Source organism: Lactuca virosa, chromosome 9 (assembly GCF_052849685.1).
Source record: "Lactuca virosa cultivar CGN04683 chromosome 9, Lactuca_virosa_CGN04683_v6, whole genome shotgun sequence".
NCBI lineage: Eukaryota > Viridiplantae > Streptophyta > Magnoliopsida > Asterales > Asteraceae > Lactuca > Lactuca virosa.
The window spans coordinates 100,310,787-100,326,147 of NC_136434.1; the positions used below are offsets into that span (position 1 = coordinate 100,310,787).

At 33.3% G+C, this 15,361-nt stretch overlaps 2 protein-coding genes and 1 long non-coding RNA gene across 4 annotated transcripts; 2 read left to right on the top strand and 1 right to left on the bottom strand.

Moving 5' to 3' along the window:
* Positions 1 to 5,373: 5,373 nt before the first annotated feature.
* Positions 5,374 to 6,540, bottom strand: LOC145138308 (uncharacterized). The gene is made up of 2 exons (XR_013721436.1): positions 6,199 to 6,540; positions 5,374 to 6,118 (listed from the first exon to the last, which is right to left on the bottom strand). It is a non-coding gene; the product is annotated as an uncharacterized LOC145138308 (long non-coding RNA).
* Positions 6,541 to 8,113: 1,573 nt separating this feature from the next.
* Positions 8,114 to 10,073, top strand: LOC145137405 (remorin 4.1-like). The gene is made up of 2 exons (XM_079071530.1): positions 8,114 to 8,910; positions 9,656 to 10,073. Exons 1-2 carry the CDS (start codon positions 8,257 to 8,259, stop codon positions 9,845 to 9,847), a joined length of 846 nt encoding a protein of 281 aa, XP_078927656.1. The 5' UTR covers positions 8,114 to 8,256; the 3' UTR covers positions 9,848 to 10,073.
* Positions 10,074 to 13,240: 3,167 nt separating this feature from the next.
* Positions 13,241 to 14,470, top strand: LOC145136106 (remorin 4.1-like). Of its 2 annotated transcripts, XM_079070301.1 has the most exons (3): positions 13,241 to 13,299; positions 13,464 to 13,929; positions 14,022 to 14,470. In XM_079070301.1, the coding sequence occupies exons 2-3, from the start codon at positions 13,552 to 13,554 to the stop codon at positions 14,211 to 14,213; spliced, it is 570 nt and encodes a 189-aa protein (XP_078926427.1). In that variant the 5' UTR covers positions 13,241 to 13,299; positions 13,464 to 13,551; the 3' UTR covers positions 14,214 to 14,470. The 2 variants fall into 2 exon arrangements, with proteins under 2 accessions (XP_078926427.1, XP_078926426.1); XM_079070300.1 differs by lacking the exon at positions 13,241 to 13,299 and having other exon boundaries at positions 13,322 to 13,929.
* Positions 14,471 to 15,361: the final 891 nt, after the last annotated feature.

Genomic DNA, 15,361 nt, shown 5'->3' on the forward strand with positions numbered 1-15,361 from the left:
ATAAATGGAGGAGGTGGAGGGAGTGAAGCATGATGTTGAGGGACATCATCTTCAAGAGGAAAGCTTGTTCCAAGCGATTTGAGAAGATCATAGTTGTCTGAACCAGACATCTACAATGGGAGAAAATCAAGTTAGTTGATTCAAGTCCTTAATATAACACCCAATATGAAATATTAAGGCTAGGACCCAACACAATATTTTATAACTTGGAATAGGGATGCCGTAATCCAAGCTATAAAATATTTGAAGGTAGGCGAATGACGATTCACCAATTTCCACCATGAAAAACGAAATAATTTATTAGGTTTTAATTGGATTTGAAACTCTTAGATCTTTTGAGATTCATTGAACTTTTCAATGGCATGTTGCAATCTCGATTGTGCCCTCTCAAGTTTTGTGACTGGGATGCCGAGGATCACAAAACAAGGTGTGAATAACCATGCAAACTCACTAGGTACCCTTAATATTATCACCTAATCGATGTGCCGGTTAACCACACACGCTCCACCGATCTATGATAAACATTAAGTCACCCTTCGTGATCCTTACTAGTCCAAGTTAGTGTGTCGGTTAACCACACACGCTCCACCAACGATTTGGTAAGGTACAAAGTGTGAATTTCATGGGTTAGCACCATATTCACATTTTCCTAAAGTAACTAAGATTAGGAATTTATAAAAGGTTTAGTTACTTTATAATATTCATTATACTTTTAATGAGAATTTAAAGTCATTGTCCTACCCGTTCGGCTAACGACCCTCCACCGATCAAGGAAGCGGTGGGTGAGAATGGACACCCATTAAGTTGCCATTTTATAGGCAACAACCTTATACCCCCCTTATAGACCGGCTTCGTGAATGAGGCCTACTAACGGTAAAACGACTTGATCTTATACATATATATAATAATTAACCATTAATGTTATAAATAGTATAAGGGTTGAATTTTAACTTTTAAAACTCTAAGGGTTTGGAATTAAAGTTTATTAAAGTGTGTGAAACTTTACAAATTCCAAAACTTGAGGGCAAGTTTTGTAACTCTCCATAACTTTTCATTTCATAACTTATGAATTAAAGGTTCATAAAAATGAAGACTCTTCATTTTATGTAACTTATGTGTTTTAAGTGTGTGTTTAAAAGAAGTGACCTTTGGATATCCATAACTTGAGGACAAATTATGGACTCCATTAAAACACATAAATGATCAAGAATTAATCCTAAACAATTCAGCAAATAATTCCTATCATCTTCTAAATTCATAAGAACATGAACATGATCATCAAAGTTTCAAGAATTATATGAACACATACAAAGCATGAAATTTTGATATAAGTTATTGTAAATGGATTAGAACTACCATTACACCAACTAAAACAAGTTTTAAAACACCAAAACAGTTTAGGGTCTAGTCCATTTCCAGCAGCAAAAGTCGAAAATCTGCATTCTGAGGCTCCTACTCGCCGAGTGCACGAACCTACTCGACGAGTAGGATGAGTTTACGCATGAACTCGGCGAGTCCCCCCATGGACTCGGCGAGTTCATCAGTCAGACAGCAAAAAATCGACTTTTTATCACTATTTTGCATCAAGTATCAAACAAACAAGCCTAGGCTCTGATACCACTGTTGGGTTTTCAGCATTCTAACACTTCCTAAGTGTACATGCAACCCTATTAAACCTTGGATCTATGTTTGTCTAAGATACATGCAAAATATTATTTTCCAAGGTTTATAACCTATCTAGCATGGCATGGGGTACTTTTAAACATAAAAGTACTAGATGAATTACATACCTTTTGTTGATTGTTGATTCCTTGGAGTTTGAGAGCCAAACACCAATAATGTGAATGCCTCAAATGGAAATCACAAATCACCACAAACTTGGAAAATGTATGAGAGAGTATACTAACTCTTGATTTTGGCCACCACACTTACACACACATTAGTGTCTTTTTCATGCAACATAAGCTTGTTTATATAGTGTGCATGGTTAGGGTGAAACCCTAATAACCCATGTCTTTTCCTCTTCCAAGGATCCATGGGTTAAAAGCTCCATGGATCATCCATGGACTTCCATATAAGCTTAGCCCATTAACAAATGAGTATTAGCCCACACCATATAAATATAATAGCCCATGATTTAATTAGTCTTCCTTTTAATCACTAAATTAATTCATAATTAATTCAAGATTAAAACTAATTAAATAACATGACTTTATATTAATATATTATAACTTATAATATATTAATAAATCGTAAGTATACAATTCTCATAAAATTATCCATAAACAGTTTGGGTGAAGTGCAACCCAAATGGACTATGCCGGGTCGGGTCAAGTATATACCAAATAAGTTATGGACTTAGACACCTTATCCAACAACATATCACTAACATAGCATCATCCTATAACCAGGATATCGATCTAACATATCACTAACATAGCATTATCCTATAACCAGGATACCGATCTAACATATCACTAACATAGCATCATCCTATAACCAGGAAACCGATCTAACAGATCACTAACATAGCATAATCCTATAACCAGGATATAAACCATAAAGGTCGACCTTGGTGCCTTAGACCTTGTTGATATAGTGAGAAGAACTCACCTCACAATGTTGATCGGAACTGAAGTATCAAACTCCCGAAACACAGCTCCAAACACCAACACACACTCAAATGTACCTATTAGTAGGGGAAGACAACCCCTAAAATTTTACTGTCAAATACAAATTCATCGGGAATCCATCATAAATCCATTGGAAATTTGTCATAAAGTCCTAATAAGTGTAAATTTAAAATAAGTGTCGGTGTAACTCTTTAGTGACAAAAAAATACCGTCGAAAAATAAGTTTTTTAGTAATACAACCCTTAAAAAATTATGCAACCCCTGATATTTTTTTCCATCCGTCACTGGTTATTAGAGATATCAAAGAGTAATAATCTACAAACATTTTAAATAAACAATCTCAAACACCCCTTTACATCATTAATGTTACAACCGCTTAAACCTCATTGTTGTATATTTTTCCGTCGCACTATTATATTCATCAAGATGTGAATGCCAAAATGCGATTGAAGACCATAACGGGAGAAACGAGATGTTAAATCATTTTGTGTGTTTTGGATTTTATATATATATATATATATATATATATATATATATATATACTTATAAATGATGCATTTTTCCTATCATCTCATGATTTTTGAAACCCCCACACATTTTCACCTTCAAAGTAATTAATCACACATCATGAAAGGTTTTATAACTTATATAATATGTTTAATAAGCAATTAATGGATAGTCTACTATAAAAATGTCATTATCTTTGAGTAGACACGCAAATACAAATCACATACAAAATTCACAAAGAAAACAAGTTTAAAGGTTTTCTATTGGTTTGAGGGCTTTGGACCATTTTTCGAGCTATGTTATTATGTTAAAGTTTTTAATTTGTAAGTTTGTTATATACTAATTCTTTTTTTATATTTTTCTTTGTTTAAGTATTCTTTTAAGACAATCATTGTATGTTGTGGTTGAAACTTTATTGTAAATTAGATTAAATTCATGTTATCGATCATATGTTATGGAAAGTGATATAGATAATATTTAATTAAATATTGTATATATGTTTGTATGTTTGTGTTGCTTCAAAGTAATAATTAATTAAAAAATCATGGATATGCAATATTATCCATAGTATCCATGTAAGTCTCTTTTAAAATGCAAATTGTCTATCTTATCACTTTATATTTTAGTATATGTTTAACATTTTATTTGTAATAATAAATGTCTTTTAAAAATTTTCATTCGTTTATTAATAATAATAAGTGGTTTTAAAACTAATGAACCATAATTATAAATAATAAAATCAAATTAGAAAAATCATGGATATGTCATATTATCCATGCAAGTCTCTTTTGAAATGCAAATTGTCTATCTTATCAGTTTATTATTTAGTGTATGTTTCACATTTTAATAGTAATATTAAGTGTTTCTTAAAAGTTTTCTTTAACTTATTAATAATAATAAGTGGTTTAAAACTAAAGAACAATAATTTTAAATGATAATAACATCAATTTATAAATTACATAACGTTAACAACAAATAAATTGTATTTTAAATGAACATCATTATTGAAATTAGAAAATAATTGCATAAGTAAAATTTTAAATTAATCAATCATAACAATTGTTAAAAATAATATTACATAGATAATTATATTTAATTTATTAATGAGGAATGTGGGTTGATGTCAATGAATAATATTGTTCAAAATATTATGTCAAAGTTAATGTCAATAACATAACCATTTTAAACATATATTTTTCAACATTTTAACAATATATTTTTAACCACTATACTTATAAAGGAGACATTTTTCCTATCACCTCATGTATGTGAAACCCCCCACACAAATTTCAAGCACCTCATGCATTTGAAACCCCCACACCTTTTCAGTTTATGTTTCAGGTTCTTCCAGTTCCAAGGGGAAAGGCTCGGGATAACTGCATTGCACACACCATATGAATTTTGTTTATGGGACACACTCTGATTTTTATGATGTTTGACATATTTATTTTATTGGGTTGTATGGACAACGTTTTGGAATACTGTTTTACTTGAATTAAAAATGAAATTTTTGGATCATGTTTTTTGGGATGTTACATAACAGTTTTCACATTATCACCAACGTAAGTATTCTCATGAAAACCAGAGAAAACAAAACGTTTACTCATTCATGATCATGAGTCTCATGAAAATATTCTCTTTAGTCCAATTCTTCATATATGTAATGCCCAGAAATGCGTACTTTTATCGCTTAGCCAACTATGACCCATGGCCCATCGTGGTTCTACACCATCTTGGAACATTTGATGATAAGATCTAAGACAAGATCGTCCCATTTACCCATAGGTATAGGTAAATGTTTTAAGTTCCCTCACGATATTTGATGTCATTTTCTCACTTTCCAACCAAAACATGCATTCTATCATTTCATAGCAAAGCCTGAAGTTAAAAATTCTCTCTTAGCTTCTTGTGCTGCAATTCTCCTGGTCTTGACGTCAAATCCGATGCCGAGTTGCTTTTCGCACTTTTTGCATTAATGGTTGGTTCTCTCCTACTTAGATTCGAACCCTCACTAGTTGCTACTCACAACCGCTCAAAGCCCAACTGGCTCTGCGTATGTGATTTGTAGCTCATTTTCTTCTTGGAAGAAACTCCTAATTGTCATATCAATAAATTTTACATCTCCAACGTAGTATCACTGCTTGTACCTGCAACGAGTGATCTTCTCGTATCTCACAACCGAGCTCTGATCAAGATCACGACAAGCACGAACTTATCCACCAATGCACACGAATATAAAATGGTATAAGATGGTATTGCCAACGTAATGGAAATCACTATCAACAACGACGATTGATGATCTTAATACAATTTCCTCCCTTTTTCTGGGACACTCAACCTTATCATGTTCCAATTGACCCTTTGCAATGATCGACTTGATCATATCTGAAACACTTGGGTGCAAACGCACACAAGACACTTACAACTTCACATATCAGCTACAACGACTGTAACTCTCCTATCATTCTGAGCAAAAATCAAATAAGTTTGAACTTATTTGTTAAAGGTGGTGCTGGAACTGTACTTGTTCTTTCATCCACCGAGGAACCTTCAATCCCAACTCTCGAGTCACAAACTTAACTTTTATTGGAGACTCCTGCTCCTTCTTGATTGGGTCGTAAACTCAACTCATGATAAGGCCTTTACTTCAGCTATAACAATAGACCGACTGGTCACACTCTAATGACCTTCCACAGCTCAACAGATACATAACGAATTAGACTTTTGTCTCTACGAGTCAAATACTAACACGGAAAACATCTTCTATCTTGTATTAACAATCCAATATTTCTTGCTTCTTCAATCTCCCGACTAAAGTCGTTCACTACACATGGCATGGTTCTCTGAACCAATCAACTCACTTCGCAGATTATATTTCTCGGACTCGATCCTTCACGACTACTAGTTAAGTTTCCATATATTTGAGCTTATTGCGGTAAATCATCGGCATTTTTCTTTTCTACATGCCAACATGCACCCTAAATTCATAAAAAGACAATATTAAAATATATTATATATTGCAATAAATTAACTAAAACAAAAGGTTTAAAATACTTACATGCCAGTGTCATCGTCAAAATTCTTGGGTTGTAAACAATCCATAACACCATGACATTCTGCCCATTGCTTGCCAACTCCATCCTCAACGTGCTCAAAATTCTCCTAAACCTTAGACTTTTGGCTTGTTTTGTTGAGAATCTTGAAGTCCGATTGAACATCGCTTGATGATGTCATTTTTCGTAAATAATTTGAGATTGCAAATAAAACTAGAGAATCCATAGAAAGAGTTACCGGAGAAAAGTGTGAGATGAGGTGTAGAATAGAACCATAGAAACTATATGTGCCAAGTTTTTGAAACTTAGAACTAAAAATACTAGTATGCTGTATACCCGGTGAACCATTTGTGTTAAAAAAAAAAAAGTTGTGTATTTTTCAGTTTTTCTTCAAATATAACGTTTCACGCTAGAGTACGTCACATCGGCAATGTTATTTCAATCCGGGTCACGACCAATGATCTTGTGTCACGTGATATGGACTTCCTTTGAATATGTGACGCGTGTGAGCGCATTATTGGTGATGAAACACCTAATTATGTGGGGCCTCCAGATTGATAGATCTTGGCCGACAGTTTTAAAGTATTATAAAAGAAAACAAAAATAAAAATATATAGATATTTTTTGTATATATAAAGATGTTTGGAGACATCTATGTCCTAAACAACCAGAATCATCAAATATTTTTCTTTCATATGAAATTAAACTGAAAAATAAATCTCAACAATCATCTCTTCTACGTTTGTTAATATAAAAAGAGCATTAGCTACTATCGCCTCATTTGCTTTCATATTATACAACGGAAACAATAATAGACTCTGAAAATCTCATTGGAATGGAATAAAAAGGTAAATATCAACAATTTACAATTATGTCCCTATATAAACGAAAGTTTCACATAAAACGACTGCTCCACATGTCACATGTCTAATATTATGAAAATGGTAAACTTTAAATCTGAATAGGTGCGGATTTATTATTTCAATATAGCCAGAGGATGCAAATAAAACACTGCTTTAACTTAAGGGGTAACTGCATTATCTCAATTAAAATAAGGATTAAAATAATAATGAAAGACAAAAATAATGCAAAATAAAATATTCTAAATCTTTGACACGTAGCATTTTATGAATGGTATATCTGGCAACCTTTCCGACCTAAGTTTAGTGGACTTCGACTTATTTGTCCAGACGTTTAAAAAAATTAATTTCTATTTAAAATTTTCTAATTTAATTATCGATAACAATAATAAATAAATTAAGTAAATTACAAATTTTGGCCTATTATATAGTATAAAATTTCCCATTGATGTTCAATTAATGCATTGTTCATATTATTCTAAATTCTACCTACCATATTATATCGTCTCGATTCTCGAATACATCAGCTTCAAAGATTGAAGTTCCAGTACAAATCTTTAACCGCTTCCATATCATGCTCATCTTGAATAATCATATAATATGCATTAAATATATGTACACTTGACAATATATATAACAAATAATTACATATACCTTTTTCCAGAAAAATACACGTATCCTTTGACTGTTGCAAATGATCATGATCGGATAACTTCAAATACATGTTCAATATCTTGTCTATATACCATTAAACTTTTAATATTCATTGTTAATTAATTTTATCAACATTGAATACTACAGTTTTGACTTATTATTTGTAATTTAATCACTTTATTAAATAGGTTATAATCGTATTTTTGCTTAATTATGGTTTAATGTTGTACGTAATATACTTGGTCCATCTTAAAGATTTTGACAAATAACATAAGAGTAATTAGAAAAAATTTGATTTTTTACGATAATTAAGTGTTCAAAAGAAATATAATAATCAAAATATAATTTGGAAGTAAATAATAAGAAAGAAAACACTCCTTTTGTTTTGTATTGAGCCATGGGGTTAAGGAAATTGTAGCTTCCTTTAGTTAGCCTTCGCTCCATGCAACTTCCACCACATGTGTGGCTCATATTTGCTTTAACATAAATCATAATCCAAACCCCTTTACTCCATTTCCATGAGCTTTTCTTTTCGTCTCTAAAACCGCCATGTTCATTGAAGCTTCCACTAGACAGCATCAACAACAGGAAGATGAAGATGAAGATGATGAAAACATAAGAGAAATACATGCTCTATCGCCACCATCAGTATCACCACCACCACCACCACAACAACAACAACAACCACCGCAACACCCTCGCCGGGGAGAACCTTGGGAAACAACCAGCCACAGATCATCAAATCTCTCCATAGGCAGCACGGAAACCGAAAACTTTACCACCATGAGTAGGGAGTTTAACGCCTTGGTACTTGCAGGAAACGACATAGATGTTAATGAACACAACGAACCAATTAGTAACTTGCAGAGGATCAGGGAGGAAGAAATTATGGTGGATAACAATCCTTTGGCGATTGTTGCGGATAATAATCCAAGGGTGGCTTCTCCGGCAAGACTTGGTAGCGGGGGCGGCGGCGCTGGTGGTGGTGGGATGAGTTTGATAAGTAGTAGCAGTGGGGGTACCCATGGCGATGTGTCTTCTGTGCAACGGGTGAAGAAAGAGGAGGTGGAAACTAAGATATCGGCATGGCAGAACGCCAAAATTGCGAAGATCAACAACCGTTTCAAGCGGGATGATGCGATCATCACTGGTTGGGAGAGCGAACAGGTTCAGAAGTCCACTTCATGGATGAAGAAAATCGAGGTACTTAAAGTGTAATAAAACAAAATTATGGGATCTTGTTGCAAGTTTTAATTGACTTATCACAAAATAGGTAAAAAGGGTAAATACGTATTACGTACTCAAATACTTTTTACATTTTATGATAGAATTTAAAATTTTCGATCCATTATCATATATTTATGATTTATGATATTAGATGAAAAGAAAAACATTTAACTATCAGATAATTTAAATGATAAAATTTAAATGTTATGATTGTTATGTTCTTATCCTATAAATCTTTTTTACATGATTTGATGTTTTCCTTTTTGGAAAGAGCTAATCGTATAATTTCCTATTGGGTACTATTTATAATGTATTTGATACAGCATAAAGTTCCATCACTCCATGTTATGAGGATCCAATAACAAATTGGGAGATGAGTAGATTTGGTTTATAAATTAAAGACATATATAAAATTATTATGACAAATCACCATCCAATTTAATTGTATTTGATATATTTCTAATATAGCCTTAATGTGGGTTAGTTAAAAAAATATGGAATGATGACACTTGTCATAATTTTATTGGGTAGGAACATTTGTAGACATAAAAAGTAGGAATCAATTTAATTTCTCACATTATATTTCAACAGGTGGGGTATTGTGCTATTATAAAAAGTAAAAACCATGTAATTATATTTATATTTCATAAATAAAAACTTTGCAAGTTTTATATTATATTCTATATACGTGCAAACTTATCATAACGTCTATGCTGTATAGAGAAAATTGGAGGAAAAACGAGCAAAAGCAATGGAGAAGATGCAAAATGATGTAGCAAAAGCTAGAAGGAAAGCAGAGGAAAAACGAGCAACCGCAGAGGCCAAGAGAGGAACCAAAGTGGCTAAGGTTTTGGAAATAGCCAACTTGATGAGAGCTGTTGGACGAGGTCCTACAAAACGATCTTTCTTTTAACTCCTTATATAAGAAAATGTGTAAAAAGATAGAAAGGAAAAAAAAAATAAGTCGGGTTTGAATAGTGTATGCCTTTGTCATGTATTGTGTTAATGATTTTGAATTAAAAAACACCCACCCATATGAGCTTGGGGGACAGTAAAGGTTTTGTACCCTAAAAGTTCAAGTGTTGGAGGTGAATTGATGCGTGTTTGGATTGATGCACAATGATGAATCTCTTATTTGAGTGTGTTAGCATCATTAGAAAGCTTGTGATCTAGAGAACATTTTGTACATTTTTTTGGTTATAAACTATTTTATGAAGTTAAAAGTTTTATAAGTTTGCTACAAGTGAACTTTGCATTTGCAATATCTGTGCTAGATTTTATGTAGCTAACTTGTGGACGGATAATATAATTCATCATATTATATGAAATGCTATTAAAATATATCTCATATTTCATCATATTATACTAATTAATAACAAAGAATACTAATTAATAACAAAGAGTTCTCCAATCATTTTTAGGTTTAAAACATATTCCTTGAATGCCAAATCATATTTTCATTACTATAACAAATTTCGAGTGTTAACATGATCTTGAATTTTTTTATAATGACTTGCTTCCTTTAATCCTCCTATTGCCAATCTTGACATTTAAGGAATTAAAGCCAGAGTTTATATATATATATATATATATATATATATATATATATATATATATATATATATTAATGATTTTGTAAACAGTGTTAAAAATCATATTTGTTGATTCATATATTCCTTCCAATAGTATTATGAAGAGTATATGAATATATGATGTTATTATCATATCTATTTGTGTCATCTTGTTAAAGCTTGACATTTTGTTTAATATTTCCACCTCTTCTTTAGTATTCCAAATGAACGATTGGATACAACTTAAAAAAGATGAATATATACAACTAAAGCCTAGGCACTATTTGGAAGGGCATGGTTGATGATATCTAATACATGAATATCATGTCATATATCCTTTTAGTCACAATATCTTTTGTCTACAGTGTAATATTTTCCTATAAAAAGGAGAAGTCAAAATAAAGTTATAAATAGCGGTTAACACACAAGTTTTTAAGGATTGTCAAACTACTTGTACCTTCCGATGGCTTAAGAAAATTCATAGAAGATGTCTCAATCACATGAAGAAAAACTTAGATATCATGTGTTACTCCTTCCCATACGAGAGATATGAATGCAAATCACTTGTCAAAGTCATATGCAACATGAAGGTGGACATTTTAATCCTATACCAGTATATAATAATAATAATAATAACAAAACAAAACAAAACTTCACGAATGTTCCCCGTGATTTACAAAAAATATTACCTTGAGGATAATTATCAGAAGCATTATGATGTTGGTACTTGTGGTTTCAAAACCTTGGTTGGTCAAGGTTAAATACATGTGAAACAACTAATTTATCATTATTATATATATATTAAAGTTGTGGAAGAAAGGAATAGTGAAGTTGACATACTTTGTCCAGGTTTGGTCCCTTGATTTACATATCCGGTCCCTGTACTTTAATTAATTTATTCATGTCCTTTTGTTTGTGTTCCATTCAACTTCCCATTTTTTTGGCAGAATTGGTCCATGTATTATTGTTGGAAGTTAGGAATACTAAATTTGGATGTTTTTTGGCAACTTTGCTCATTATTCTTTACCCATTTTGACACTTTTGGTCCTTGCAATCAATATTTTTACACTTTTTGGAACCTTTTAATATTTAAAGTTTGGCCACAAAACTTTAACGGTTTGACAACTTTGATTCCTTTTCTAAAAAGTTGCTAATTCCTACCCCTTTAATTCTTTAGCCATTTTCACACTTCTGGTCCTTGCAGTCAAAACTTTTACATTTTTTGTCCGGGGCAAAGCCCGGACTTTTCATCCTTGCACTTTCTATGTCTGTCATATTTATCAATTCGGAAACAACATTGAAAGCTTCTGGCCCCCGCGTAGCGGGGGTAACCTTTCTAGTTCTATATTACTTTTGTTATTTTTCAATTAAATGTATTTTTCTTTTATCGCTACCCCCACCCCACCCTTACTTCCTTCTTACTATATGCACATCCCTCTCCCTTATTCCCCTCATCCCTTCTCCTCTCACTACCTTTGTCTTCTCAATCCACCACCACCTGGAAACCCTTCGCCATTTGAATTAGCTACATATTTTTTTTAAGAAAAAGAACGAACGGGGTCTTGTGTGTTTGGGGACGAATAAGACAAAAACAAATAAAAAACCTAGAAACGCCTTTAGATACGGAGATGGGAGGGGTAGGGCGATGGATAGGAGGAATGAAACCTTGATAAACTAAAGAGTAGAGTCTCGTGCGAGTGAGGCCGATTAAGAGAAGCGGTGGCAGGGACGGGGAGTCAAAGAGGTTGCCGGTGATGTGCAACTGCAACTCTTCTCATTGTGGTATCAATGAAATACATGTTATGTATTGTCTGTTATCTAAAAATAATGGTTCTTGAGGTTTATATAGTAAGTTACAAAAATGGTCCTATAGGTTTATTGAAAATTTCATATTTTGTATAAGAGTATATTAGTTATTTAAAAAAAGTAAAACTTCAAAAGTAAGATTTAACGTCCAAGAACTAACAATGCAACAAAATAAAACCTCGAGAACCAACGTAACGTTTCTGATAGTTATCCTTAAAGTGATACTTTTTGCAAACTACATGAACCAATCGTAAAATTTTGTATAATAATAATCATTATAAAATGCATATTTTCATTAATTAGTTTAATAATTTAATCAAACAAACATATTAGATTTTTCATATTGCCAGCATTATTTTAAATAAATGGGCTTAACAAACTTTTTTGGGCTAACCTTCTTATGGGCTAAAATACTCTCAGGCGCAACATATTTATTTAACATTAGACTTTTAAATAAAAGCCGAAGTATAGTTCTTTAAAATTTTACATAATCCGTGTTCAAGAATCAAGATGACCGGTTTGTATAGATTTAGGATGTTACATTACTTGTCCCTTGATAATTTTTTCCAGGTCGATAATTATATGTCGGCCTCTTTTCCCAAAGTATTTTGCGAAGGAAAAGGTTTACGTAGTGGTATAGTTATCATGTCGGGTCATTTGGGGGTACAAGTAACACATGAAAACGTGGAGCTACCAGAATGGTGCTTCTTAAAAAACAACCACACTTATAAAACTGTGACCCGTTAAGTCGTTATTATATATTCGAAATTGAAACAAAAAACGCGTTTTGTCAATTTTATATCCATCTTTAATATTGCTTTAATCGAACCACTCCAATCACTTAAAGATAACTGTTGATGGAGGACCCATGACATGAACCTTCACATATTCAAATCCTTTTCGCCCACCAACTGCAGAAAAAGTTGGATTAATTTAATCAAGCAAACCTGCAAAGGAAACATCATGAAGAGGAGTCAATTACGCAGAAGTAAATTAAACTTTATGATGTCACATTGCATTTCAATATCTTGTGATCTTGTCTATATCTTGTTTAATGCATATTTTTGTCTATCTGATTAGTGATTACACCCTTTTTGAATACTAAACTGAGAAAGTGCTCTAATTAACCCCACTAATGTCTGATTATGATAGAAGGGTCCAAGATCTTTATAGTGATGAAGATATTAGGGATGTACATGCTTTGACTCCACCGTTTTCTCCTCTTGATTCATCTCCTTCCATGACTACAAGTGATCGAGCTTCACGTGGAGGTTTTTCGAATATGAGTGTTACTAATAGCACAATGGTGCTCGCAGGATCACCCATAGCGAGCAGGAGCAGCATAGCTGAAAACGATCATTCTGGCAACTGGGGTTTCGGATTATCTTCTGTGTTAGGAGATCGTGGGTCTGTTGTAACTGCTGAACATGGTCGAGATGATCAGGTGTTGGTGTCTGTGACAAGCTTTAAGAAGGAAGAGGTTGAATCCAAGATAACAGCATGGAAGAATGCTAAGGTAGCTGAGATCAACAATAGGTTTAAGTGTGAGGACGCCATAATCAAAGGTTGGGAAAGCGAGCAGGCTCAGCAGTCTGCTTTACGTATGAAGAAAGTCGAGGTATTGAATGATTTAAATCAAGTTCTGTGTATTGAAAAAATATGTTGAGTTGCTTTGATTTGTTGTTAATCCACTTTTTGTTCATGTTGCAGAGAAAGCTTGAAGAGAAGCGAGTAAGAGCGTTGGAAAAGATGGAGAATGAGATAGCAAAAGCACATCATAAGGCTGAAGAACGGAGAGCATCAGCAGAGGCAAAGAGGGGAACGAAAATTGCTAGGGTTCTTGAAGTAGCCAACTTGATGAAGGCTGTGGGAAGGTCTCCTGTTAAGAACTCGTTTTTTTAGAGGCTCTTGGCTATCTTCCACTTTATGCATAATTTTATGATGAATGGAGTTGAAGAGGTAGCCGATATGAGTTGGAATCTATGGTTCATCTTGTTTTGTAAATAGACAAAATTGTGCTTTTGATGTATTAAAGTTTGTGAGGATTGTGTCTTGTATGGTATTTGCAATGTACAAGATGCTACTATTTTAGTTGTTCGTATTGTTGGTTATTCCGTAGACGTTTGAAAAGGATCAAAGAGATTACTTTTCCCCCTATCCATGACGATCGTTGTACGTACTTAAGTTTCAGCTTTTATTTTTCTTCATTTCAATTAGAATTTGTCAAGAAGATTCATTTATTAGGTGTAAAAGGGTAAGAGCACCCGCAAAAGAAGCCTGTGCAATTTTTTAGCTATAAAAAAGGGTAAATTACACCAATCGTCGCTTGTGCATATGCCAGAAAACGTGTTTAGTCCCTATTTTCAAAATTTAACTCGGACCGTCCCTGAGTGTGTTTCTTCTTGCACGCTTAGTCCCTCCGAACATAAAAATACCGTTTTGCCCTTATTTATTTATTTTTTGATTTCTTTTCTATTTATTTGTTATTTATTATTTATTTTTTGATTTTTTATCATAAACAATAATTATTTGCTGCCTTTAAAAAAAGAAATTGACCATAAATCTAAGCACCTTCATAACTCGTCTCTTCCCCCATCACCACCAACACCGATCACTGCCATCACCGTCGACTCCAATACTCCGACGACTCGAAGATATCTCCGGCCACTCCAAGACATCTCCGACAATAGAATAAAACCCTCATCACCACACCACACCCCAATCCTACCCCTCCCCCTTCCATTTCCCCTTTTCCTGTTGCCTTCACTGGAAACCAGATCATTGGACCACCTCTCCATCTAGCGAGAGGGTTGCAGATCTACAAAAAGGAGGTCGACTGGTGGTATTTGGGTGGTAATGGTGATTATTCGAGATTCTGCAATTGGTGTTTGAAGTTCTTGCAGGTGGGGTTTCCAGTGGAAGTTGTTGTGGTGATGAGGTTACCGGTTAGGTGGTTTTCGAATTGGGGTTGTTATCAGCTGGTATTTGTACAGAAAGATGTTTTTGGTGAAGGAGGTGGTGGTTTATGGTTATTTTCCAAGTAACAGGTG

Excerpts from the sequence above, each read along its gene's own strand:
- LOC145136106 (XM_079070300.1), top strand. The coding sequence starts at position 13,447 with ATGTCTGATTATGATAGAAGGGTCCAAGATCTTTATAGTGATGAAGAT. Across the intron at positions 13,930-14,021 it reads TACGTATGAAGAAAGTCGAG|AGAAAGCTTGAAGAGAAGCG; the intron begins GTATTGAATGAT and ends TTCATGTTGCAG.
- LOC145137405 (XM_079071530.1), top strand. The coding sequence starts at position 8,257 with ATGTTCATTGAAGCTTCCACTAGACAGCATCAACAACAGGAAGATGAA. Across the intron at positions 8,911-9,655 it reads CATGGATGAAGAAAATCGAG|AGAAAATTGGAGGAAAAACG; the intron begins GTACTTAAAGTG and ends TATGCTGTATAG.